The sequence below is a fragment of the Phlebotomus papatasi genome, chromosome 3 (assembly GCF_024763615.1).
Source record: "Phlebotomus papatasi isolate M1 chromosome 3, Ppap_2.1, whole genome shotgun sequence".
Lineage (NCBI taxonomy): Eukaryota > Metazoa > Arthropoda > Insecta > Diptera > Psychodidae > Phlebotomus > Phlebotomus papatasi.
The window spans coordinates 86,039,686-86,065,234 of NC_077224.1; the positions used below are offsets into that span (position 1 = coordinate 86,039,686).

Sequence of the window (25,549 nt, forward strand, 5' to 3'; positions counted from 1 at the left end):
ACAAAGCTTTTTCTTTAAATTTTAGTATGTTTTAGCTGATACATTTTTAAAATAGATATTCTAAATTTTAGTTAAATTTTTCGAAAATCAACGACATTTTGTGAAAATACAGAATCATTTATCTTTTACTAAAGATACTTTTTGGAGTTTGAAAAATTACAATTGTAAGCACGCCGAATATTTTAAAATTGAGGATGAAAAACCCTTCACTTGAAGTTGTCCTTTTCATTACTTTCTGAATGTCGCAAAGTCTTTTACTTTTTTTCTCGTGCAAATTTTTTGTTTTGGAATTTTAGTCGATAAAATGAGTGCTTTTTCCTGAATATATGAAGATCAAAAATTTTATCTGTTTGTTTATTGGCAAAAATGCTAAAAGCATCTTTTTAGGAAGTAAATTATTGTAATTAAATGGTTCAATAATTAATTCAAATGCATCGAAATATTCGTTCTTGAGCATTTCCTCTATTTTTCAGCTCTAATTTGTAAATTTTGCGAAAAATTAAATATGTTTTACGTGATTTGCCCAAAAAAGCTGTCTTCCTCGCGCCAAATCAAGCATGTATTTGTGGAGATCCGCATGGCGTGTGCTTTTCCAGAATCGCACACTCAATTTATTTACCATCAACAAAACGCTTAAGTCAGGCAAGCAATTCACTTCAGTCGGTGCTCAACCGTCGATCGAGCTTGGTTATAGTTCAAAGCACCTGTGCAAAAAAATCAAGAAGAAGAAAAAAAAAGAAACATAATACAACAAATAGTGATTTGTACAACAGTCTTTTTCACATAACATTTGGAGCACTTATTGAGAAATTTTCTACCAGTGAAAGAAGTGTTTTATAAGTTATTGAGTGTTGCAGATCATTTGAACATCAGGAAAAGAAGTTGTGGAAGTGCTTGGGAAAAAAAATTCCCTCTTCGTGAGTGTGTTTTGGAAGAAAAGCGAAAGAAAGTGTGCAAAAACCCATCATTAATCAGTAGCTTCTAAAGTGAGTTTTCCCATGTTTCCATCAAAAAGTTCCCCAATATCATTTTGCGGATTCATTGTTGATTACGTGTCTCCAATCCCTGATTATAGTGCTTTAGTAGAGATTGTCTCAAGAGATTTATTCCTATACCATGTAATTTCCTTGCCTAGAGAGATGATACTACCATTTGTTATTATCTTCAGCAAAATCACCTTTTCTTAAGTCATACTTTGCACATTTATTTGACTGTCCGAAGCAATTACGAATTTATGCAACTATTAAAAATTCTAAATGCAAAAATCTCAGACACCTTTATGACTCCCATTTGTGATTAGAATATCCCATAAATTACAAGAATGTTATAAATCTTTTAAATACCTGAAACGTTCATTTTTAAAAAAAAAGGTAAAAGGTTCGCGTTATGTTCGAACTTATACGATTTATTTTTTTTACTTTACATTGGATTAATAACAATTGAAAAGTATTTATATATATTTGAAAAAAATACAAAACAAAAATGAATATCAATGTCACTTACCGATTTATACGATTTATTACCGATTATTACCGGTTTACACTTATTATGACAGGTTGTGACCGATTCAGTGTTTTTTGTGATCCTACAAGTTTTGAAACAAAATCAATCCGCGTATATATTGGCTGAGGAATAATTATTTTAACAGATTATTGACTTTTGACCTTGACACATTTTTCCATGAAATGAATAGAGGTCATTTACGATTATGAAAAAACTTAACAAATTATTATTATTTTTATAAATTACAGTACGACTCCAATAGAGTCAATATATTTGATTCGGATCCCCGTTAAAATCCGAAAACCAAAATCCCGAAAGCCAAAATCTCGAACATGCCAAAATCCTGAAAACCAAAATCGCGAATTCTTAAATATGTTATATCTACTCCCATACGATTGCACCTGCGCTTGCTGGAGGCAAAGGGAAATTTTCTGTGTCTTGGGAAATTATTCTCCACATTATCCGCCATATAATTTCATCCTTTTCAGGATTTTGAACATTCGCGATTATTTGCCCATTCGGGATTTCGGCTTTGGGGATTTTGGCTTTTCGGTGTTTTGACATTCGGGATTTTGCTCTATTCCGGATTTAGGCGTTCGGGATTTTGGCGTTCGGGATCTTGACTTTTGTGATTTTGCCTTTCGGGATTTTGGCTTTTGGGATATTGGCTTCTTGGGATTTTGGCTTCTTGGGATTTTGGATTTCTTGATTTTGTATTTCAGGATTTTGGCTTTTTCTGGATTTTGGCTCTTCGGGGTTTTGATATTTGGGATTTCGGCTTTCAGGATTTTGGCTTTCGAGATTTCGGCTTTTGGAATTTTGGCTTTCGGGATTTTGGCTTTCGGGATTTTGGATTTCGGGATTTTGACCTTTTTGGGATTTTGGCTTTTCGGAGTTTTGACATTCGGTATTTTGATCTATTCTGGATTTTGGCTTTCGGGATTTTAGTTTTTCGGGATTTTGTCTTTTGGGATTTTGGATTTCGGGATTTTGACCTTTTTGGGATTTTGGCTTCTCGGAGTTTTGACATTCCGTATTTTGATCTATTCTGGATTTTGGCTTTCGGGATTTTGGCGTTCGGGATCTTGAATTTCGGGATTTTGGCTTTGCGGGATTTTGGCCTTTTTGGGATTTTGGCTTTTCGGGATTTTAAACAATTCCGGATTTCGGTTTTCGGGATTTTGTCTTTCGGGATTTTAGTCCTTTCGGGATTTTGGTGTTAGGGATTTTAGCTTTTCGGAATTTTGGATTTCGTGCTTTTAACTTTTCGGGGTTTTATCTGATACATTATAAGTTATTTATTGTTGTAGTTAATGATTTCCTGGAATTTTACATATTTTTACCCAGTGTTTAAATTTTTTTTGGGGTTAACTCTATCAAAGTCGTACTGTACTTGTAACAAGGAGACAAGAAAAAAAGTTTTCCCAAATGATCCCTCTATTTCTGAGGTAAAAAAAACATGAAGATTTAAAATAAATATTTACTGATAAAATTAAAGATTTATGATTTTGACTTAAAGGCTAATAACGCTTCATCTCTTCCAATATAACCTCAATTTTTATTTTAAATATTCAAAAGTGTAATATTAAAATAAATCTCAAAGAAGTTTCACATTTCCATTTCAATTTTACCTCAAAAGATTACAGAAACAAATTCAAGTTCTTCATATTCGAACGACGGATGAATTGAAAATGGATTTTAGAGGTTATGTTTAAAAAATTCAAATTTCTCAAATTTGACGTATAACAAAACTATTTTTGTTTTTTGATTTATTTCGAAAACGGCTCCTATGATTTTTTTGGTTTTTGGATTTATTTCGGAGGTGGTCCAGGCGAACACTTCGTCCAAACATACTATGACCTAAAAATTCCCATCTTGAATTTTTGAAGGAAAAAGTTTAACTAATTTGGAGGGCTAATTTTCCAACCAATTTGGTTGAATTTGGATTTTGTGGAAAGGTCTTGAAATTTCCAACCCGATTGCATCGGTCACAATCGGTTAAGTACCAGTAAATTACACATCTTTTTTGATATTCTTTTTTTTCTGTCCGTAAACTTGTTACCTAGCTAGAGGCCATGCGGTAAGAGTTCCGAATTTTTGGTCTTCGGTAACCCCCATAATTCGACACAATGAGCATAATTATGATTTTTTCCCCCACCCCCTCCAAAACCATGTTTTATGGTTTATTCCGAAAACGGCTTCTACAATTCTTCTTTTTTTGTATGTTTTAGAGGTCTTCGAGGTGAACATTTCTTCCAAACATACCTGTGACCTTATAAAAGCGCCATCTTGAATTTTTGAAAGTCAAAGTATAACTAGTCTAGACCAGGACAAGTGCCATAATGTCATTTTATTTAAAACTTTATTATTCCAAAATTTTTCGAAATTACATATCTCAAAATAGATCGATCGTATATGCTATATTGTTGCTCTCTCGTAGAGTTTGAGCAATAAAAAAAAATTAAAAAGAAGGGGAATTTCTCATGCAAATAAAAAAGCAATGAGATTTTTTTCTCGGCACATTAATTAATGAAAGACAAATAATTACATGGTGTAAATTTAAGAATGTCTAATTGCAGCATAATTTTTCACTTGATGGACATGCTTTTAGCTTAAAAATGCATCGTGGAAAAATTCATTGCATTGACACATTTTTATAGTTACAGATTCAAAGAATAAAAAAAAAATATGCAAAAATCTGGAAGAAAATATTTGTAACGTTTGTAATGATTACAGTTAAATGATTAATGTTCCATTGAAAATTAACTGAACAATTTAACAAAATTATTAACCAACAAAAATTAATGAGCCACACAATGAAAATTACTCTGCGTGGATCATAATGGTCTTATTTGGTTTTGAAGTTGTTTTGATATATTTTTGGTTATTTTATTCATAATCCCAAAAAACGGATTTGTTGCGAATGTATATAACTTTGAAATTTTCAGATTGTGAATCTAAAAGTTCTGGAATTATTTAATACAAAACTATTTCGTAGATTTAGTCAATTATTTGTTCATCATTTTTTTATTAGACAGCGTTTCGATTCTGGATGGGATCTTCTAAAGTGATATAATTTGGAATTAGTGTTACAATTTGGACATTTCGTCGGTACAAGTTGGACATGGCTTTTTTCTTGATAAATACAGTACAAAATTTGTTTTTAAGTACAAGGAACTAAATTATAAAACTAAAGCATTAAAAATATACAAATGAAAATGAAGTACTAAATTTATCAAGAAAAAAAACCATGCCCAAATTGTACCATTGCATTGTCCAGCTTGTACCACTTTACCCTATTTGATACTAATATTATTAAAGATTTTCAATATAACCTCAACTTAATATGGTCTCTATTAAAATTCCCTCCACAAGATGGAGTTGTTTACAACTAATTCGCTTTGGATTTGAGGTTAAGATCAGCATAGAAAGTAACACAGAATATCTTGCAAGCTCATTACATTATGACAAAATAACTATGTCAATATGTTTAAGATTTACTCACAATTCCATGAAATATGAAAGAAATTTCTAAATAGAGATTGTCTTTGGCAACCAACAAGAAAATATTATTGCAGGAAAGCAAAATATCTTAACGATTCTTCGTCAATGGACAGCAATATGTACACGTGAATAATTCATTTAATGGTTAATACGGAACACTTAAAATTACATTTAATTTAATTGCTGAAAAAAGCTCAGAAAAGCAGAGAATGTAAGACATGCTTAAGTGATTGCTTCTCAAATTAGAGATACCAACTGCCTCTAACAATGAAAAACTCCACAAAAATCTATTAATTTACTTATTGTGCAATTTTTATGATTTTACCTTTTGTTAATTTCTTTCAATGTTGGGTAAATTTAGTGTGACATGTGAAGAGTAAATTAATGATGTGTGAATAATAGTTTGAGACTATAATTTCTGTTTTTTTTTCATCCAAAAGGGCATCTAGCGAAGATGACACTCGTCAGTAAAATTGTCCAGATTATTCTGGTTAGTTGCTGAAGATCTGCACAGGGATATTCCCATACGATCATCTTTCTCGTCGATGTTGGGTGAGTACAATAAAGAATAAAAAAAATTTGTGGGAAAAGAACATAAAAGGTCCGAAATGCATTTAAAACCTTGAGAATAAATGGTATATAGTCGCATTTTTAGCGTTGAACCAATGTTAATGCGCAGTACCAAGGTTTTTCTTCCATGCAATTCCTACATAGCAACATTTCTTATACCATTTCGTATATACATCATCCGGTTTTCTGACGATGATCGAGCAGAACAAGTAATTCCCCAAAAAAGAAGAACACTAAGAACTTACACATGCCATTAGCGCAATATTCTTGCCAATTTCAAGTTATAATTTCGCCTGAGAGCTTCCAAATGGCTTTGAATGACTTTGAATATCTTCTAAAGTCTACATATTTCATTAGAAAATTTTTAAAAATTCTTGCGAAATTCCCACAAGTCAAAAAAAAACGAAGAAATTACCAAAAGTTGTTCCATTAATCTTTTTATCTGTCTGACCTTTATCAAGGGGAACAGATTTTTCCGCCCAAAAGAAAGAATTTATTCAATGATATTTTTATGCAAATTATCTCTAAATCCGAAAAAAAATCATTTTGGGTTCGTCGTCCAAATTTGATCCCACTCAAATCTTTCGTTTTCTGATAGAATCTTGGTATGATAAATTCATAACGAAAAATTCATGCCTATTATTAATGATCTACACTCCAAAGTGGCCTATTAATGTGTGAATAGAAAAATGTCATATCTCAACAATTTACAATTTTTCGTGCTGTTAAGCAATTTTTCTCTATAGAAAAATGCCCTTCACTGCTACTAAAAACTGTGCTGCATAAATGCTAATTATTCATGCAACAAATACATTTTATAATATACAATTAAAGTCCATTCTAATTTCAATTGCTGACCATTTGACTGAAGATTTTAGAGAGAGAAAAAAAAGGAGGACAAAGTCATAATCATAAGACAGAACAGCAACAACAAAAACTTGTCGGGAATTTGGAAGTGAAAGATCAAAAGCTTGTGACTTTGTCACAATACTCAATTAGAGAAAAATATCTTGATGACAAAATAATTGAAATAATTGGATAACTACCACCACACAGTAGCAAAAGTGTGGCAAGTGTTTAAGTTTAGCAAAGTGCTCGAAACCGCGATTTATTTTTCGATATTCAAAATTGGTTAAGAAATATTTATCTTCTCAATTAAACCTACTCATATTTGTCTGAAATTCAAAGACCTTTTAAATGAATCCAAACTTGTCCCAATCAGTCGAAAAATACGCTCTCTAGAGTCGATTTAATCTCTGATTTTGAAAAAAAAATCAGGATGATACGTCATTATCGTATTTAACCGAAACGTTTGTCTTAACTATTTTATAAACATTTTTAAAAGGGGAGGAGGGTGAAAATAAAGTTGTGACCTTGCCCCAAGGGGCAAACAACTGACCAAAATTTCATGTCCTAGAATCAATATTCACAAAATACCCATAATTTTATATGAGAAGAAGAAAATATTCGAATATTTCCCTAAATATTCACAATATTCAGGAATATTTGCGATATTCGCAATATTCAGGAATTATTCGCGACATTCACAATATTGAGGAAATATTCGTGATATTCACGATATTTATGAAATATTCGCAATATTCACGAAAAAATGCCAATATTCACGTTGGTAGATGTTCTAGACTCGCGAGTTGTTTCCCCCCGAGTTGTTTGACAAAGGGGCAAACAACTGACCAAAATTTCATGTCCTAGAATCAATATAAACAAAATACCCATAACTTTATATGAGAAGAAGAAAATATTCGAATATTTCCCTAAATATTCGCAATATTCAAGAATATTTGCGATATTCACAATATTCAGGAATATTTGCGATATTCGCAATATTCAGGAATTATTCTCGACATTCGCAATATTGAGGAAATATTCGCGATATTCGCAATATTGAGGAAAAATTCGTGATATTCACGATATTTATGAAATATTCGCAATGTTCACGAAAAAATGCTAATATTCACGATATTCACGTTGGTAGATGTTCTAGACTCGCGAGTTGTTTCCCCCTTGCCTTGCCCGCTCTGGTGAGTAGGAAAATGCCTCTGGCCTCCTCATCGCTTTAACACAACCTACCGACCGTTTCTGATCATTTTTCGATCAAATGACAAATCGCGGTAGGGTAGGATACTCGACAAATTTGTCTTGGAAGAGAGCAAAAAATTAAAATTTAAGCACTGAAAAATATATTACCGTTCTATCACACTAGGATTTTTTCAATTTGTAAATTCAATTTAATTTTCAGATTTTGTATTAAAAATCATTTGAATTGATAAATTTCCGCTTATTTATTGATATAAACTAATACTTGGCCCACCAAAATATGTTTAAACATACTAAAATAGCGTAATGTGATTCCTCAATTAAATTTAGCAAATTAAAATGTTAAAATTGCTCACTAATTTTAATTTTATTGCAGTTAAACAAGTAGCCTTTTGAACCAAAGTGTTCTTATTAAATTTATTCACTCTTAATTAATATTATCTGTGGCCAAAAAATTAAATAAGTACAGTGATTAGTGATAAACTTGTACGCGAGTGAATCTTCAGTATCGGAAGTAATTTGCTGAGTTCCTCCAAAGCAATTCGAAAAAAATTGTTGTGTCAAGAAATCGCAGTATATATAATATATAGAAACACATTTTAAATACGATCACACATTTTCCGGAGTGATTCACAATCAAAAATCCCGCGGCACTATTTAAAATTGAGGAAATTTCTTGCGAAATGTGTCCTGACTATGACAATTTTCAAGTAAATTCTAGAAATCTTTTAATGCTCAATTGGCTCAATTGAATTTAAAATTAAATTGTGAAAATTTTAGTGTGATAGGACCGTTACATGCGTAATTTAATAAATACATAAAGTTTATTAGTGACATTGTACCGTTTAAATATGTATCAATTTTAAACCGGTCAAATTGACCTGGTCTTGGTAGGTTTAGTGTTATACAAAATTTCATCACTCAAAAAAATTAATGACGATATTTTCCTCAAATGATTGGATTTACCATTATTAATTTGAACTTGGACTCATTCATAATTTCATAGTGAACATTAGACATTTTTATTGCAAAACAACTATAAACATAGTATTTTTTCAATTATTTTATATTCAAAAGATTAGTGAGTTATATGCGCAAAAAAAAAGACTTTTTCTCTCAGTGTATTTCCCTCAATTTAGACCATTAATTTAGTGGATCAGAGTATGAGTTCTTAGATCATGAGTTTTTCACGTGAGAAATTCACGGCTCTGAGGTCACCTTTAGTAACTATTTTGTCAAGCTTTCGTAAAAACTTTCATGTGAATTTTTAGGTGCTGCAAGTGTTTCACGTGACACTTTTTGTGAAAGCTTCACCAAACGCTTACAGAAAGCGTTCTGAAAAATTCGCGCATCTCAGAATTCATACCCAGGCCGACCATCCAAAAGTTTGAGTTAATCTCTGAATATATGAATACTATGGATACCGAAGTGATCTCAGATTCGACTTATATTCTTTTTTACTTCTTCTAAATCCAAAGAATTATTCACTGTTTCATTCAGAAACATAATATTAAAAAAAATATCAAAAAATATTAAAGAAAATTTATAAAATAATGTGAAATAAGTCAGCATGCACTAACTTGGTCGCCTTTTCGCTAATTCACTTTTAATTAAACCTTTGGATTTAAAATACTTTTTTCACAAAGAATGATCCAGATAGCGAAGCGCCCGGATTAGCACACTTAACTATAGGCCATTCATTCTTAATAATCGAATCGTAAGTTAAATTTTCCAAAACATCTTGAGTGATAAAGAATTATAACAGTTAAGCCATATGGCTATCGAAGCCTTAGGTTTGAAGCCCATATAACGGATTCCAAAGCTTTTTTAGGCAATCGTATGTCCCTAAAGTCCAGGATTTGAAGGCAAATCATCGTGATATTGGGATGAATTATGTACATTACCTAGCTTTTTTCAAGAATTTGAGCAATAAAGGAAACAAAGTTTCGGAAGAGATAACAAGCCTCCAAAGACTCTATTGACATAATCCATTACTTAGATGTAATATTTAACAATTGCTACTTCTGTCCAATAATACAAATATTGAGATTAGAAATTATCGTCTTATTTGATTCTTCATGGTATTTTATTTTGCTAACCATTAGAAAAGCAATCATGTTCCCCAGGCAATGAAAAAGACTGCGATAAAGGTGAATTTTCCAAAGTGAAAGTGTAGCAAATTGGGCCAAACTAAATTACTTTCCTTCTCTATAATTATACTCTACTATAATTACTTATGAAGGTGAATTTATTGACTGTTCTTGACATCTCCAAGTTTATCAAAATCTACAAAATAATTGGATATTACTTTGAAATCGAATCAATTTTCAAATCTAACCGAAAGAAATACTCTGCAATTATTTTACATCGCAATTGTAAAAAAAGAAAACTCTCAACTTGTTCTTGAAAACCTTAAGTTTTAGTGACTTTATTTTGTCAAATGCCTTTTCCTGGTGCATTAATAAAAACATTATACGATGTAATTGAATGTCAAATAGTACTTCTTAAATTAAACTGATGCGATATGCAAGACAAGTAACAAGCAATGCGACTGCTTAAGCCATTAAATGGGAAATTAACGTTTCATCTGATGCGCGTTTTTATTTTTTTTGCTTAATTTCTCACGTTGATTTTATGACCTTGCTTGTGGGCTTATTTAATTTTTTCTTTGGCATGTATGCAAAATTACACGTGCTTCTTATTAATTTCTTCAACTGAAGACTCCCAAATTCATGCTGTGGGAGAATTTTAGAGGGCAGATGAATAATGCGAAATCGTTTACATAAACAAGAAAAATTTGAAACTTTAAGTTCTGTAGGTTCAGTGAGAGAAATCAGAAAAAGTTAATATAACATTCCGGAAATGTTAATTTTACCCCGCAGTATTAAACCGAAATCGGTGTAAATATTACCCTTTTTAGGTGTATTGGGGGTTAAAGTTACACTTTTTCATGTTAATTTTACCCTTAAAAAGGTGTAAAATTAACATTAAAAAATGTTGATATATTTTTACACCTAAAAAGTGGTAAAGTTATTAAAAAAGTTAATCGCACTCTCTTTTTTTTCTCAGAGTTATCTAATTTATAAAAAATCTGGAACGAAATGATCCTTGTTTGTTTGAAGTCACCACTCTTGGCCACTTCATAACCACTTAGGGCCATTTCCAATGAGAAAACATTTTTTTCTTGGGGGAAATTGTTCAAAAAAACTTCGAATTAGACCTCTGGAGCTTTTTATTAAAATGTTTTGGATCAAAATTGAACATAAATCCAATTTTGGCCTGATCTTGATGGTTTATAGCAACACTAAACCTACCAAGACCCGGTCAAATTGACCGGTTTAAAATTAATACATATTTAAATGGTACAATGTTACAATAAAAAATTATGAATTTCTTAAAATTTGTATGTAATATATTTTTCAATGTTTAAATTTTAATTCTTTGCTCTTTTCCAAGACAAATTTGTTGAGCGTGGTTTGTCATTTGACCGAAAAACGATCAAAAACGGTCGGTAGGTTTAGTGTTAATTTACGAAGCTAATCAAATTCTCTAATTAATCATCCTAAGCAAAATCAGCTTTTCTTAGAGAAATTGTTCAGAAATATCATCAAAGTTTCCATCTGAACCTCTTTTAAATGCTCTCTACAAGGTTTCATTTAAAAATTCACTCAAAACCGATAAAAACCGATTTTGATGATTTTTTTAAAGTCTCTTTGTCTTTTTTATCTTGATAAAAGTTCTCTAGTAATTTTTCTAAGAAGCAAAGCAGCTTTTCTTGGAGGAAACTGACCAAAAGGATCTTCAAAGTTTTTCATTAAATCTTAGTTAAAGTGGTTTGCTTAAGGTTTCAGTGAAAACTTCACCGATGTTCAATTTTAATCCGATTTTGATGATTTTTGGTGCTTTTTTAAGCTGATAAAATTTTCTAGTAATCATTCTAAAAGAAGAAGTCTTTTTTTAGAGGAAAGTATTCAAAAATCATCTTCAAAATTCCATTCTAAAGCTTCTTAAAATATTTTCAATAAAATTTCAATAACAAATGAACGACAGGTCCAATTTGAATCCGATTTCGATGATTTTTAGTCCTTTTGGAAGCTAATAAAATTCTTTAGTAAGCGCTCTAAGGAAAGCTAGCTTTTGTTGAGAGAAATTGCTCAAAAGGATCTTTAAATATTTCATCAAGCTTTTCCTAGGCTTCTCTACAAGGTTTCAGTTAAAAATTCACCTTAAATCCAATTTTAAACCGATTTTGATAATTATTTGCGTTTTTGGAAGTTAATAAAATTCTCTAGTAATCGATCTAGGAGGGCATAAGCTTTTCTTGAAGGAAAGTGTTCAAACGAAGCTTCGAAGTTTCTCCCTAAAGCTTCCTTAAATGCTCTCTAAAGGGTTTCAGTTATAAAAATCACCAAAAATCCAATTTTAAACCGATTTTGATAATTATTATTTGTGGTTTTGGAAGCTGATAAATTTCTCTAGTAATCAATTTGAGAGAATTAGCGATTTTCTTGGAGGAAACTGATCAAAAGTATCTTCAAAGTTTCGAAGGATCTTTGAAGTTTACCAAGCTTCCCTCTAAAGCTTCTTAAAATGCTCTCGTTAAGGTTTCAGTTATAAAGTCACTGAAAATCCAATTGTAATACGATTTTGATTATCCTTGTCGTCTTTGGAAGCTTATAAAATTATCTAGCAATCGATTTGAGAGTGAAAGCATCTTTTCTTAAACGAAATTGTTCAAAGGAACCTGTACCAGTATCCTTTTAAAGCTTCTTACTCTTCAAGATTTCAGATAAAAAACCAGCAAAAGTTCAATTTGAACACGATTTTGATGATGTTTGGTGCTCTCGGAAGCTGTTAAAATTCTCTAGTAATCATTATAAGAAGGAAAGGTAGTTTTTCTTGGAGGAAATTGTTCAAAAGGATCTTTGAACTTTCCCCATCTGTTTCTCTCTAAATCTTCTTAAAATGCTCTCAATAAGGTTTCAGATAAATAATTTACTTAAAGTCAAGTTTTAAAACGATTTTGATTATCTATGGAGCTTTTGGAAGCCGATAAAATTTTCTAGTAATCGTTTTAAGACGGACATCAGCTTCTCTTTGAGGAAACTGATCAAAAGTATCTTCAAAATTTCGATTTGATGCTTTTTGTTCTCTACAAGGTTTCTGCTAAAAACATCACCATAAATCCAATTTGAATCCGATTCTAATGATCTTTAATACTTTGTAGAGTTGATGAAATATTGTAGCAAGTGCTTTAAGAAAAAAATATTTTTCTTGCAGGAAATTGATCAAAAGGGTCTTTGAAGTTTACCCAGTTTCCCTCCAAAGCTTCTTAAAAAGCTGTCAATAAGGTTTCAGCTAAAAAGTCACTGAAAATCCAGTTCTAATACGATTTTGATTATCCTTGGCATCTTTACAAGCTGATAAAATTATCTACTGATTGATCGAAGAAAAAGTAGCTTTTCTTAAAGTAAATTATTCAAGGGAAACTTCGAAGTTTCCGCCTCAAGCTTCTTAAAGTACTTTCAATATTCAGTCAAAAATTTTATTAAAAGTCAAATTTCTATCCGATTTTGATGGTTTTTTATGCTTTTAGCCGCTGATAAAATTCTCTAGTAATCGATCTAGAAAGAAAGAATCTTTCCTTGAAGGAAATTGCTCAAATGAACCTTCGAACTTTGCTTCTAGAGCTTCTTAAAATGCTCTCTAAAAGGTTTCAGTTTAAAAAATCATTATAAATCGAATTTAAATTCGATTTTAATGATTTTTTATACTTTGAAAAGGTGATGAAAGTCTATAGTAATCGGTTTACGAAAAACATGTTTTCTTGTAGGAAATTCTTCAATAGGAACTTTGAAGTGTCCCTGTAGTAAAGCTTCTTGAAGTGCTCTCTACAATGTTTCAGCTGGAAAATCACCAAAAATCTAATTATAACAATCCGATTTTGATAATTTTTTGTGCTTTTGAAAGCTGATAAAATTCACTAGTAATCTTTTTAAGAGGGAAAGCAGCTTTTCTTGACGGAAATGATTGAAAAGAACCTTCAAAGTTTCCACCTTAAACTTCTTAAAATGCTCTTGGCAAGGTTTTATAATAAATAATTTGTTTAAGTCGGGATAAATTCAGAACATAGAGGCCAAACGGTGAGAGATATTAACTAAAGATCTTCGATTACCCCCTTTAAATCGATATTTCTTTATTTTAAAACACATTCTCAAGCACAACCTGAAATAAGACTACAAATCTTGCTAGCAGGAAGCCCTCTTTGGATATTGCAACAAGTTGATGGGAAGGTCAGTGTTAATATTTGCAAAAGAACAAGAACACGAAAAGCATCTTCAATTAAGCGTCGTTCTACATTATTGTCATATCACAAATAAATGTCGTGTTAGTTTTCAATTTTGAATATCCTTGAGTTATTCCATGTGTTTGACCATTAAAATTCTTCTGATACCCCGAGGCATGTGCATAGTGTTGCACATAATTTCAAATACTTGCATAATACATCAAAATGGAGAGTGTGGAAAATTCTCTTGAGGTGCAAAATCCTCATTTAGTGAGAGAGATTATTCCAGCATCAATAATATTGCAGTGAGAGTAAAATAGTTATTGCGTAAAAAAAGCACAACTGGACTCTCTCTGCCAAAGCTCTCTTTTTACCTATTATGTATGTCACCAATTACATACATTTTATGGGTGAATTTTTATCCCCCCCCTGCAGGGTCCACGATAGCCAACGTGAAATCATATAAAATGACCCACAATACAAGATAGTTATAATTTTCTGCATCAAACCATCAAACAAGAATCACTCAATCGTGTTGATGTTGATGCAAATCTTCTGGACTTATGTAAGTGATCTGTACAGGTCGATAAACTTGCTCACACATTGCTCGCTACCAATGCAATAAAGTGCAAAAATTCTTCCGGGATGAGATTAAAACACTACAATTTTTCCTTTCCAGTTTCTCTTTGATTTTTCCGTGATCACTCACCCACTTTTATGCAAATTGAGCATCGTCTGAATCAGTTGTTTATTTTTTTATAGAAATGTGCGAAGAAGTTCAAGGAATTTCTGTGTGATTTCTCGCAAATTGAAATCTGTTTCAAACTGAAACTGGTTTTTAATGTACTTTTTTTTAACTGAAATTCAAAGAAAGATACTCGGTTTTCACTTATTTTGATCGTTCCAAAACCTAATTTTTTATAAATGATCGGTATTTTGGTAGAATCCTGGATTTTTTAAGACTTAGATAATCTTCTTAGAGGAACTGAGAAACCCATGGGAAATCATTAAGAATCTGAAACTTAGAGGGAATGCTTAGGAATTGACGGAACATCCAAATTTATTTAGGAACGTTTGTAAACATGAGGAATGTTCGGAATCAGGGTTACCGGGATTACCCATGGTAATCCGAATTATTTTTAGAACCTGATTTACTCTAGAGAGTTTGGGTTATCAAGGAAAAGTCGAGTTGCTCTTGTGAACCCTGGTTTATCTTGGGAACTCGGGTTGTCCTTAACCCTTTAAGGACGATTGGGTCACCGGTGACTCAAAAATGAAACTTTTCCTACAGTCATATAAAGTTGTGTTTTGCTCTAAAATGTCAGAAAAAGTGATTTTTTCTGATCCCCGATTTTTGACCTTCTCGTCCTTAAAGGGTTAAAAGCCCGAATCATCTTTCGAATCTGCGTTCCTCTGAGAAGTCGAGATACTACTCTTGAGAACCCGCGTAACTCTTGGGAAACTGAGTTACTTTTGAGAAGCCGGATGACACTTGAGAATCCAAATTATCCTTAGAAATTATCCGGGTAATCTTTGAGAATCCTGGTTTACCTCTGTTATATCAGGTTCCTTTTGAGAACACGGATAACTCTTGGGAACCTAAGTTACTGATGGGAAACTAGGTTATCTTCGAGATATCGAGTTAATTTAGACTTTAGAGAATTCGGATTACACTTTTAGATCCAGAGTTATCTTTGGAACCCGAGTTATCTTGAAAACTCTAGTTATCTTTGGAAATGCGGGTTATCCTTGGAAACAAGGTATACCTTTGGGAATTTCGGCTTATTCTTAGAATCCAAGGTTGTCCTTGGAAACCTAGGATGTCTTTGGGAATCTAGCTTAACCTTAAAATCCCGAATTATCTTTGGAACTTGGATTATCCTTAGGAATCCGTGCTAACCTTGAAAATCAGGGTTATCTTGGAACTCTGGATGTCTTTGAAAATAGAGCTTATCTTAGGGAATCCAGGTAATCTTTAGAAACCCGGATTATCCTTTGAAACCCGGAAGACCTTTGGGAATTTCGGCTTATTCTTAGAATTCAAGGTTGTCCTTGGAAACCTAGGATGCCTTTGGGAATCTAGGTTAACCTTAAAATCTCGAGTTATCTCTGGAACCCGGGTTATATTTAGGAATTCGTGTTAACCTTGAAAACCAGGATTATCTTTGGAAATCCAGGACAGTCTTGGGAACTCGAGATACATTTAGGAATCTTGATTATCCCTAGAATCCAGGGTTGTCCTTGGAAACCCGGGATATCTTTGGGAATCAAGGTTAACCTTAAAACACCGAGTTATCTTTGGAACCTCGATTGTCCTTAGAAATCCGTGTTAACTTTGAAAACCAGGGTTACCCTTGGAAACCTGGATGGCTTTGAAAATTCAGGTTATCCTAGGGAATCCAAGTAATCTTTGAAAATCCGGATTATCCTTTGATTCCCGGAATACCTTTGGGAATTTCGGCGTATTCTTAGAAGTCAAGGTTGTCCTTGGAAATCTAGGATGTCTTTGGGAATCTAGTTTAACCTTAAAATCCCGAGTTATCTTTGGAACCCGGGTTATACTTAGGAATCCTTGTTAACCTTGAAAACCACGATTATCTTGGAAATCCTAGTAATCTTTGGAAACCCAGGACAGTCTTGGGAACCCGGGATACTTTTAGGAATCTAGGTTATCCCTAGAATCTAGGGTTGTCCTTGGAAACCCGGGATATCTTTGGGAATCTAGGTTAACCTTAAAACACCGAGTTATCTTTGGAACCTGGAATATCTTTAGATATCCGTGTTAACTTTAAAAACCAGGGTTATCTTGGAGGTTCTGGATGTCTTTGAAAATTCAGGTTATCCTAGGGAATCCAGGTAATCTGTGGAAACTCGGGATACCTTTGTGAATCTAAGTTATCCTTATAATCCTGAGTTATCTCTGGAACCCGGATTATCTTTAGGAATCCGTGTTAACCTTGAAAACCAGGGTTACCCTGGAAACCTGGATTTTCTATGGAGATCCGGGTAATCTTTAAAAATCCCGGTCAGTCTTAGGAATCCAGGTCATCCTTAGAACTCCGTGTTGACCTGTTATTATGGTTATTATTAATCGAGTCGAGGCATAAAAAATTAAACTTGTCGTGCCTAAAAACGGGCCACGTCCATGTAAAGCTTGAGAACTAGGATTACCTTGGAATCCCGGATTGTCTTTTGTGGAAACCGGGTAATCTTTGGTAATTCGAGTTATTCTTAGAAATATGGGTCATCTTTAGAAATCGGTGTTAAGCTTGAAAACCAGGGTTATCTTGAAATCTTTTATTTGGGAATCCGGATTATCCTTGGGTATGCTGGTTATCCGTAATGGTGTCTACACACTAGAAGCGCGATTTTCGTCAAAAATTGTCTTTTTCAAAAAATTCTGACGTTTTTGCCTACAAGGATAGGGGAAATTTTCCTTAAAAAGGCATTTTTTAAAGAAATTTTTACTAGTGTGTATAGAGGCCATAAAAACCCGGGTTGTTCTTGAAAATCTGTGTAACCTTTAGAAATCCCGGTTATGGGAATTTCGTGTTACCCTTGGAAACCCGATATACCCTCGAGAACACGTGAAATACATAAAAAATGATTTGGGATGTCATCATTCTGTGGCTCCTCAAAATTCTCATTAATTCGAGATTTAAGCACTTTGCAAATTATTCTTCCTCATTTACATATTAAGTTGTTGCACAAGAAAATCAACTTTCTGTGCAAGTTGTTTCGCTAAAAACATTGCGATTTTTTTAAGTCTGTTTCCTCTTATAATTTCTTTCTTATTGTCATTGAAATAAGACACTTATCATGTTTATATTCTTAATTAAGTTTAAAAGTGCTAATTTACAGGATCATTTTGCTTGTCTGGGTTATTTTTATCTTCAGGTTGAGCTTTGAAAGAAAAATTTTAACCCTGACAAATGTTTTTGCACCTCTATGAGTCTTATGCAATGGTTAAATTTGATTCAGACTTTTTGTACAGATCTCTGTAGAACACTATTGGTTCTCCTTAGCTAATCGCACATGAAAAAGGCTTCCTCTTACTTGATAAAGCACTTCTAAACACAATGATTTGGCCCAAGACGGAACTTATTGGTCAATTTTACGACAAATTTATCGTTTTTTGTTTTTCTCAATTTATTCTCAAGATTGTTTAGCATTTTTTTAAGTCATTACTGAATATGGGAATAAGCAATAAAAAGAGGCAATAATCATCCCACTACAAGTTCACTATCACAATCCGAATATATCACAAATTGCAAATCGTAACAGGTATTTGGGAAGAGAAAAAATATATTGCGCAATTGGAGTTAAAAATGATTTACCGAAGCTAATTTTGCAACTGAGAATTCCAATCTTTGGCATTGAACGTAGAAAGAAATGGGTTTAAAGTTTAGAGGGTATACATAGTTTGGTATATTTAATGAGCTTTTTTATACTATGAGCATAAAATTGAATCATACACTCTTGATCAATATTTTTGTCAAAGAGAAATAAATTTCAAGCAATTTATCAGAATAATGCTGAGGGATTTGAATAAATTTAATGTAAATAAAGGAGGAAATATCTTTAAAAACTGATAAAAAAGAGGCTGCGATTAACTTTTTTTCCTCATAGCTTTAACATTTTTTGGTGTAAAAATACATCAAAATTTTGTAATGGTAATTTTACACCTTTTAAAGTTTAAATTTAACATGAAAAAGGATAACTTTAACCCATAATACATCTAAAAAGCATAATATTTACACCGATTTCGGATCAATACTGCAGGATAAAATTAACTTTTCTGGAATATTATTTTAACTTTTTTGGATATCTCTCAGTGAATATATTTTTTAACATCATAAAATACAAAGCGTTATTTACTTACCCATTTAAATAACACTTAACAAAATGAAACAGAATAATTTCCTAAGGTATTATTCCTGTTTTTATGGTGTGTGCCTCAGCTAAATATTTCTTATAGATTTTTAATTGAATTTAATATTTATCACTGCGGAATAAACAAGGTGATAATTGTAATTTTATATATAAACAGTAGTAAGCCCAAAAAAGCTGGTGGTAGCCAAGATTCTTTTCATGTAACCTTAGAGTTTTTGTAACTCGGAAAGCGTACAAGCTTAATTGTGAATTAAATTTTAAGGATAAAGCATCACGTCAAGAAAACTCATGGTAATGACTCTGGCACACCTTTTGGATCAGGAAAATTTCATGTAATTGAAATTTACATCCCTTTCTTTCTTAAAAGCTTTGCATATCTATCCCACTCTTTCAGACTCTTCTTCTTCTTTTGAGCGTCATAACAAATTCAATTTAGTTAATGTTGACATCGAAAGAGTGGGATAGCCTTAAGCAAATCTTTTGAGAGAAAATGGGACGTGAATTTTGATTTCATTAAATTGTACCGAGTTAAAAGGTGTGCCAGAGGCATAATTGTGTTATCACACTTGCACATTAAAATTTTAATATGATTCACATTAATTGTCGCTGGTGAGAGTCCAAATGTGTAATTTCTGTCTTTGAATCATTTTATATACAAAATTTGATCTACTTGTTAATAAAACGGTAAACTTGGCCCGCAAAATTTGATATAAAATTGATTTATAGCATTAATGCGAAAAATTAATGCGATTTTCTCTTTAATTTTTTAATGTGAAAAATATTTATGCTTTAGGCAAATTTAAACTTATTTTTGCAGGCCAAGTCCACTTCTTTATCAATAAATAGAAAAACCCCAAATATTAAGTGACTCAAAGACACAAATAACATATTTGGACGCTCACAAGCGACAATTAATGTGAATCACATTAAAATTTTAATGTGCAAGTGTGATAACGTCGTAAGGGTAAAAATTAATAAAGATCGTTTTACGCAGTATTTTACCCTGAATATGTAATCACAATCGAATTTACATGATTTAGAATTGAAAACATTCCCAGTCTGCTTTCAAAGAATCTACGCTAGAATCGGTTTTTCAGGGCTTTAAAGATTTGATTTATGACTTGTTTGAATACAAAAAATTCCAGAAGAAAACTGTTTATCGACATTGAATTGTAGATATGATTCGATTGAATATGAACTTTACTTGTTTATTTCTCAGGAAAAGGAAGACCTACAAGATAATATGAGACATCTTTCGAAAGGTCTTGGCTTCCGTTACATCATGCAAAAGTTTTATCCTAATCTAAAAAAGAATTTCTCTTTTAAAACCCGTTTAAAACCCGCTTGTCGATATCTTTTTTCGTTCTCTCTCCAGAAGCGTTTGTAGTCCGGACTCCGGACGGGACGGCCGTTAACGAAAATTGGTTGCACACATGATTTTCGTGATCTATGAGTGTCAAAACCTGTACATCCAAAATTTGGGACCGATCTGACGAGGTCGGATTTCACCTGTGACCACAAAAGCTGAGATTGTAAAGAATCTCAGTTAAAATAGTTCATTGAAAATGACTTGTAGATATAGTTCGGCGTTCGGTCAAGTTATGAACTTTGGTCGTTTGTTTCTAGGGTCAGAAAAGACTTGCAGGGGACTATGAGATATCCTTGAAAAGGTCTTGGATTCCGCTACAACGTACAAAAGTTTTATCCAAATCGAAAATTTGGATTTTGAGATATTTCATATTAAAATTTCTATGATCTATGTTTTTATTCTAGCCCTACCTAGTGGCTAAAGATAGATGTTATGTTCTGTAGAGTTATAGCGTTTTACGAGACCTTTTATAGATCAGCAAATTTTAATAATTTTTAGTTTAATCGTAAACGATATTATTAGAAAATATCTTTTTTCCTGAAAATATTTTCCCCTTGATCATTTACTTCAATATCAAAACGATTAATCACTTTTCACTTTCTATCCTCAGGTACTGACTAATTACTACAAGAAAATGACAACAGCGATTGAAGATCATTTAGTGGACACTAAATTGTCCACTCTCTGGCTCTGGGGAGAATTTATCGGTGTAATTCTTATTCTTTGCCTCATCATAATTCTCATATCAATCCGAAGGGGACATGGAATGATTACGTCGAATCGTTTTAAGAAATCTCGCATTCTGGTAAGCCCCAAACGCACGAAAATACAAAAATATTTGTTCTCTGACCTGGCATCTTCCTGGGGTTTTTTTACCTCCAAGATCACCAATGGCACTTCCCTCTTGTCGCGGGAACTCCATCATCAACTGTCCACGCGTCATCAGTGCCAAGTGGTTCTCGTGTCCGACTCCAAAGATACCACGAGCACCGTGCAGAAGTTCGATCTGACAAATGGGAATGTGGTGAATCTCAACTGTGACATGTTGTGCCATCAGCAGATGAATTCCCTGGCAGAGTATGTTTGGAATGAGCTGGGTTCTGTGGATGCCATCATCGACGTTGAGGAGGAAGTGCAATCTGATGATGTTTGTGATGTTGTTCAGCAAACTGGAACAAATATTCAGCGTTTCTTGAATGTGAGATCAATGATTGAATCTCTGGCGGATAAAGTATCTTTAATGCATGATATTTTTGCCATCTTTTGCAGCTCGTAACGAATTTCGCCCCGAAAATGCATCAATGCGGTGGCGGTCAAATGGTCACGGTTAGGAGCAATATCAATGCAGCTGGAGCTTGTATCTCCAGTCGCAGTGATGTACTCAATCTGATGCAGCTGACACACAATCAAGCCACCAATTTCATCGTCAACATCCAGCTGACGACGATATTTCTCAACAATCAAGGAAGCACCTTCAATGTTGGCGGTTTAATGCATTACCTGGGCGTCACGTCCGAACTGACAATGGCTGAGGTGGCTGATCGCATGATCAGAGGGCTCCAAACGGGCAAGGACAATTTAGAGATCAAGTCGAGAAGAAGTCTGATAGATTTTATTGTAAGGTGAGTTGAGAAATCTTTTCTTCTTCATATTGCATTTTTTTGGTAAAAGAAAGTAAAAAATGTTTAACCAAAAAAAATTAAAATGGTGTTCCATAAAGAAAATAATTTTTCCTGACTACCTAGAGTTATTTTTTGCTACCTCTGTACATAATTGTAAAGTAGAAGGTTGAAGGAATCTAGAATATTTTTTGCAAGTCTCTAGCTATTTACTATGTAATAAATATTTAAGCTCAAAAATGGCGAATTTTTAAATTCTCAAATTCATAATTGATTTTATTTATTTTTAATATTTACAATTGTTTTTAAGCAAATCCCTTTTGGCAATAAAAACTACAATACTCATATGTAATATTTTTCATTAAAGCGAAAAATATTATTCATTGATAATGTCAGAAAAATAACTTACTCGACCGGTAGAGTTATTTATTCAATTTATTTATATTTGTACTAATATTTGGCGTATGATCTAACATTAATAGATCAATTATTCCATAAATAAATACGAATCAGTGACAATTTTATAGAAATTCACCATTAAAAATTTAGAAATTGACCACCGCTCGACTCGGGGGCACCTTTACCTTACATAAAAAAACTAACCTTAAAAAATTAAAAGTTAATATTTTTTAATATATCTTGATTTTACGTAACGTATGTAGAATATTTACAAAGTTTAATTTATTGTTCAACATTTAAAAAATAAAAACAACTAATTTTTGATAGTTTAAAAATTTGTAATTGTAACTCGAAATTAATGAAAGGTTAAAACATTTAATACTGATGTGATTAGGATCTCAAGAACCTTAAAATACATCATAAATAGACCAAACTGTTTGATATGTTTTTAAATTATTGATAATAAACGTAAATGTTATGGAAAATTTCAGAAACTTCAGCACTCAAATTATGTTTATGATTATAAATTTTAGGTTAAATTAATCATAACCTCAAATTCCTTGATAACCTCTTATCCAATTAAGAAGAAGAGATTATTAAATTATTAGTAATGATATTAAAAAGATCTTTCATTTTCATATCAAGTTTATATTTTTATGTTTTTCGCAAAAATTTTGAAATGTGAGGTTATGCATGCTAACCTAAAAGAGAAATGAGGTAAAACTGTGATTGTAGCGTTAAGAAAAATTCCTATTAGTAAAATTTGGTAACTTATAAGGCAAGAATGAATGATAAGTTAGCTGAAATTCTTTACAATCTCAGCTTTTGTGGTCCAAGGTGAAATCCAATCTCGTCAGATCAGGCCCAAATTTTGGATTCACACGTTTTGACACTCACAGAATACAAATATCGTGCAGTAAAAATCGATTTTCGATTTCGATTTAAAGAATTATTGAGATTTCCAAGAGAAAATGACATTTTTCATAAATCAAAAATTATTTTTGTTTTCCTAAAAAGTCATTCAGATTTTTTTTTACTTTAGTAAAGAATTAGTGGTACTAAGAAGAGTGAAGGAAATGAAATTTCAGAGTTTTCATTAGAAATTGCATAAAATTCTAACCTAAAAATCTAATTTTCTAACCTAACTTTATTTCTTGGTTATCGTAATTTGGTAATTCACCATGAAAATTTTTTAATATATAATATTAAATAATATTAATATAATATAAGAATTATTGAGATTTCCAAGAAAAATGATATTTTTTATTAAAACGTAAACATAACCTATAAATCAAAAATAATTTTTGTTTTCATAAAAAGTCATTCATATAAGAATTTTTTGCTTTTGTAAAGAATTTGAGGTACTGAGAAGAGTGAAGGAAATGAAATTTAAAGTTTTCATTAGAAATTGCATAAAATTCTAAACTAAAAATCTCATTTTCTAACCTAACTTTATTTTTTTGTTATCGTAATTTGGTAATTCACCATGAAGACTTTTTTTTAAAAAGAAAATTGTTTTGGAATTTAAAAACACAAAGACAGTTTGCTCCTGAATCTTTCGATCATTTGATTTTTTGTTACTCTTTTTGAGGTTAGGTTTCTATGCATATTAAATTAATGGAATTGTGTTGATAATATTAAATACATAACGTTTTCTCTGATATGGTAATTATTTAATTTAAAAAATCTGCAAATAAAAGGGAAATCGTTCTAGGTTATTTTAAAAGTATTCTTAGAATTTTTGAGGTTATATCAAACCTAACCTCACATTTATGCATAACAATGTAGTCTGGTCTAGTGAAATGAAAAAAATGTACTCATCAGTTTCTTTTCTTTGTTATCTTTCAGGAAACTAAGAAAACAGGACAACTCCGAGCTACTTTGCAATTCCAATATATCAACATCATTGAAAAATTGTCAATGAGACTCTTGGAAAATAAAGTTGATCAATGAGGAAGTTTTGGCTTTTATTTAAATTTTGCAAAAATGATCATCTCTAAATTATCCAAATTTTGCTTTAATTATAAATCGGGCTGCATTTTGTTTGCTGATTTATTCCATCGGTGGCAATTAAAGCAGAATACTAAAGCAGGAGGGACCTTCTATCGATCAGAATGATCAATTATTCCAGAAATATATCAAAAGGTCATTATCATGCAGTATGGTAATGATATACTTTTTTGCAAAAAATTATTCAAAAATAAAACTTTTTGGCAAAAATAAGATGGATTGAATTAATTTCAATTGACAACGAAATTACCATTTCAGGGAAGTTCGATTGAGTTTATTGGAAAAAAAGATTAATGATCAGTTGCGATTCAGTATTGAATGGAGGCATTTCTTGCGACAACTTCTTTTCCTACATTGCTATAATTATGTCTGAATAAGAAGGAAGTTTTTCGAGGTAGAAAGATAAATGCATTGAATTACTTTGCAATCTCTTATCTTAAGAGATCGCAGAGTTGATCGTTTGCTGTGAAGATCACACGACTTTCAGGGTGATTTGGTTTGATTAAGAATGCAAATATTATGTCACTGAACTGAAATAGCTGTTTTCTGATTAATGAAGAGATCAAAGACTTTATAATTAGGTAAAGTATCATAAGAAAAAAACTACTTTTAAAAGAAATGATCGCAATCTTAAGAAATCGCCAAAAAGTCGGCAAATTCCCATGATCTTGATAAATAAAATTAAAATGCATTCCTCCGAAGCCAGGTAAATAGCATCTATTTGTAGTAAATTTTTCCTTGATATTGCCCCCAGTGAAGGTCACATAAATCAATAAACACTGCAGAATTATCCCCCAATAAACCAATTACTGTGATCTTTCTGCTGAACCCCCCGTCTTTAGATTCTCTAGCACTTTGGCAATTTTGCCACACTTTCTAATTCTGAAATGAAAACACTATGCACAAACAATAACATAATATCGTCACAAATATGATTATTACTATTTAATGATTTTATCTCAGTTGTAGGTCTTTTTTTTTCTAATTCAATAACATGATGGAGGTGGATTTCGCGCAATGCAGGTCGTGCAAGTCCCATAAAATTGTAATTGAAAGTTTCTTCAAGATCAAGATCACGAGTGTTTTCGAAAATAAACACGAAAAAAATAATGTAAAAGATCCATTGGCATGCAGAAGACGAGTGACGAATTTTATTGCTCGAACTCTATTTTAATTGATTTTGAGTTAACTGTGTGATACTTTGAGTAATATGAAATGGAATGAAATATAAGTAAATTGATGTACTAAAAGGAAAATTTACTCAGAAACTAATAAATCGATTTACTTGAGATTTAGCAGATTAGTTTACTTAGGATCTAGTAAATAAATTTACTTGGG

The 25,549-nt window shown here is 32.0% G+C and overlaps 1 protein-coding gene across 1 annotated transcript; it reads left to right on the top strand.

Moving 5' to 3' along the window:
* The first annotated feature begins 633 nt into the window (after positions 1–633).
* LOC129806172 (uncharacterized) lies at positions 634–24,158 on the top strand. The gene is made up of 6 exons (XM_055854566.1): positions 634–986; positions 5,448–5,559; positions 20,794–20,988; positions 21,067–21,381; positions 21,453–21,805; positions 24,050–24,158. The coding sequence occupies exons 3-6, from the start codon at positions 20,818–20,820 to the stop codon at positions 24,123–24,125; spliced, it is 915 nt and encodes a 304-aa protein (XP_055710541.1). The 5' UTR covers positions 634–986; positions 5,448–5,559; positions 20,794–20,817; the 3' UTR covers positions 24,126–24,158.
* Positions 24,159–25,549: the final 1,391 nt, after the last annotated feature.

Excerpts from the sequence above, each read along its gene's own strand:
- LOC129806172 (XM_055854566.1), top strand. The coding sequence starts at position 20,818 with ATGACAACAGCGATTGAAGATCATTTAGTGGACACTAAATTGTCCACT. Across the intron at positions 20,989-21,066 it reads TTAAGAAATCTCGCATTCTG|ATCACCAATGGCACTTCCCT; the intron begins GTAAGCCCCAAA and ends TTTACCTCCAAG. Across the intron at positions 21,806-24,049 it reads CTGATAGATTTTATTGTAAG|GAAACTAAGAAAACAGGACA; the intron begins GTGAGTTGAGAA and ends GTTATCTTTCAG.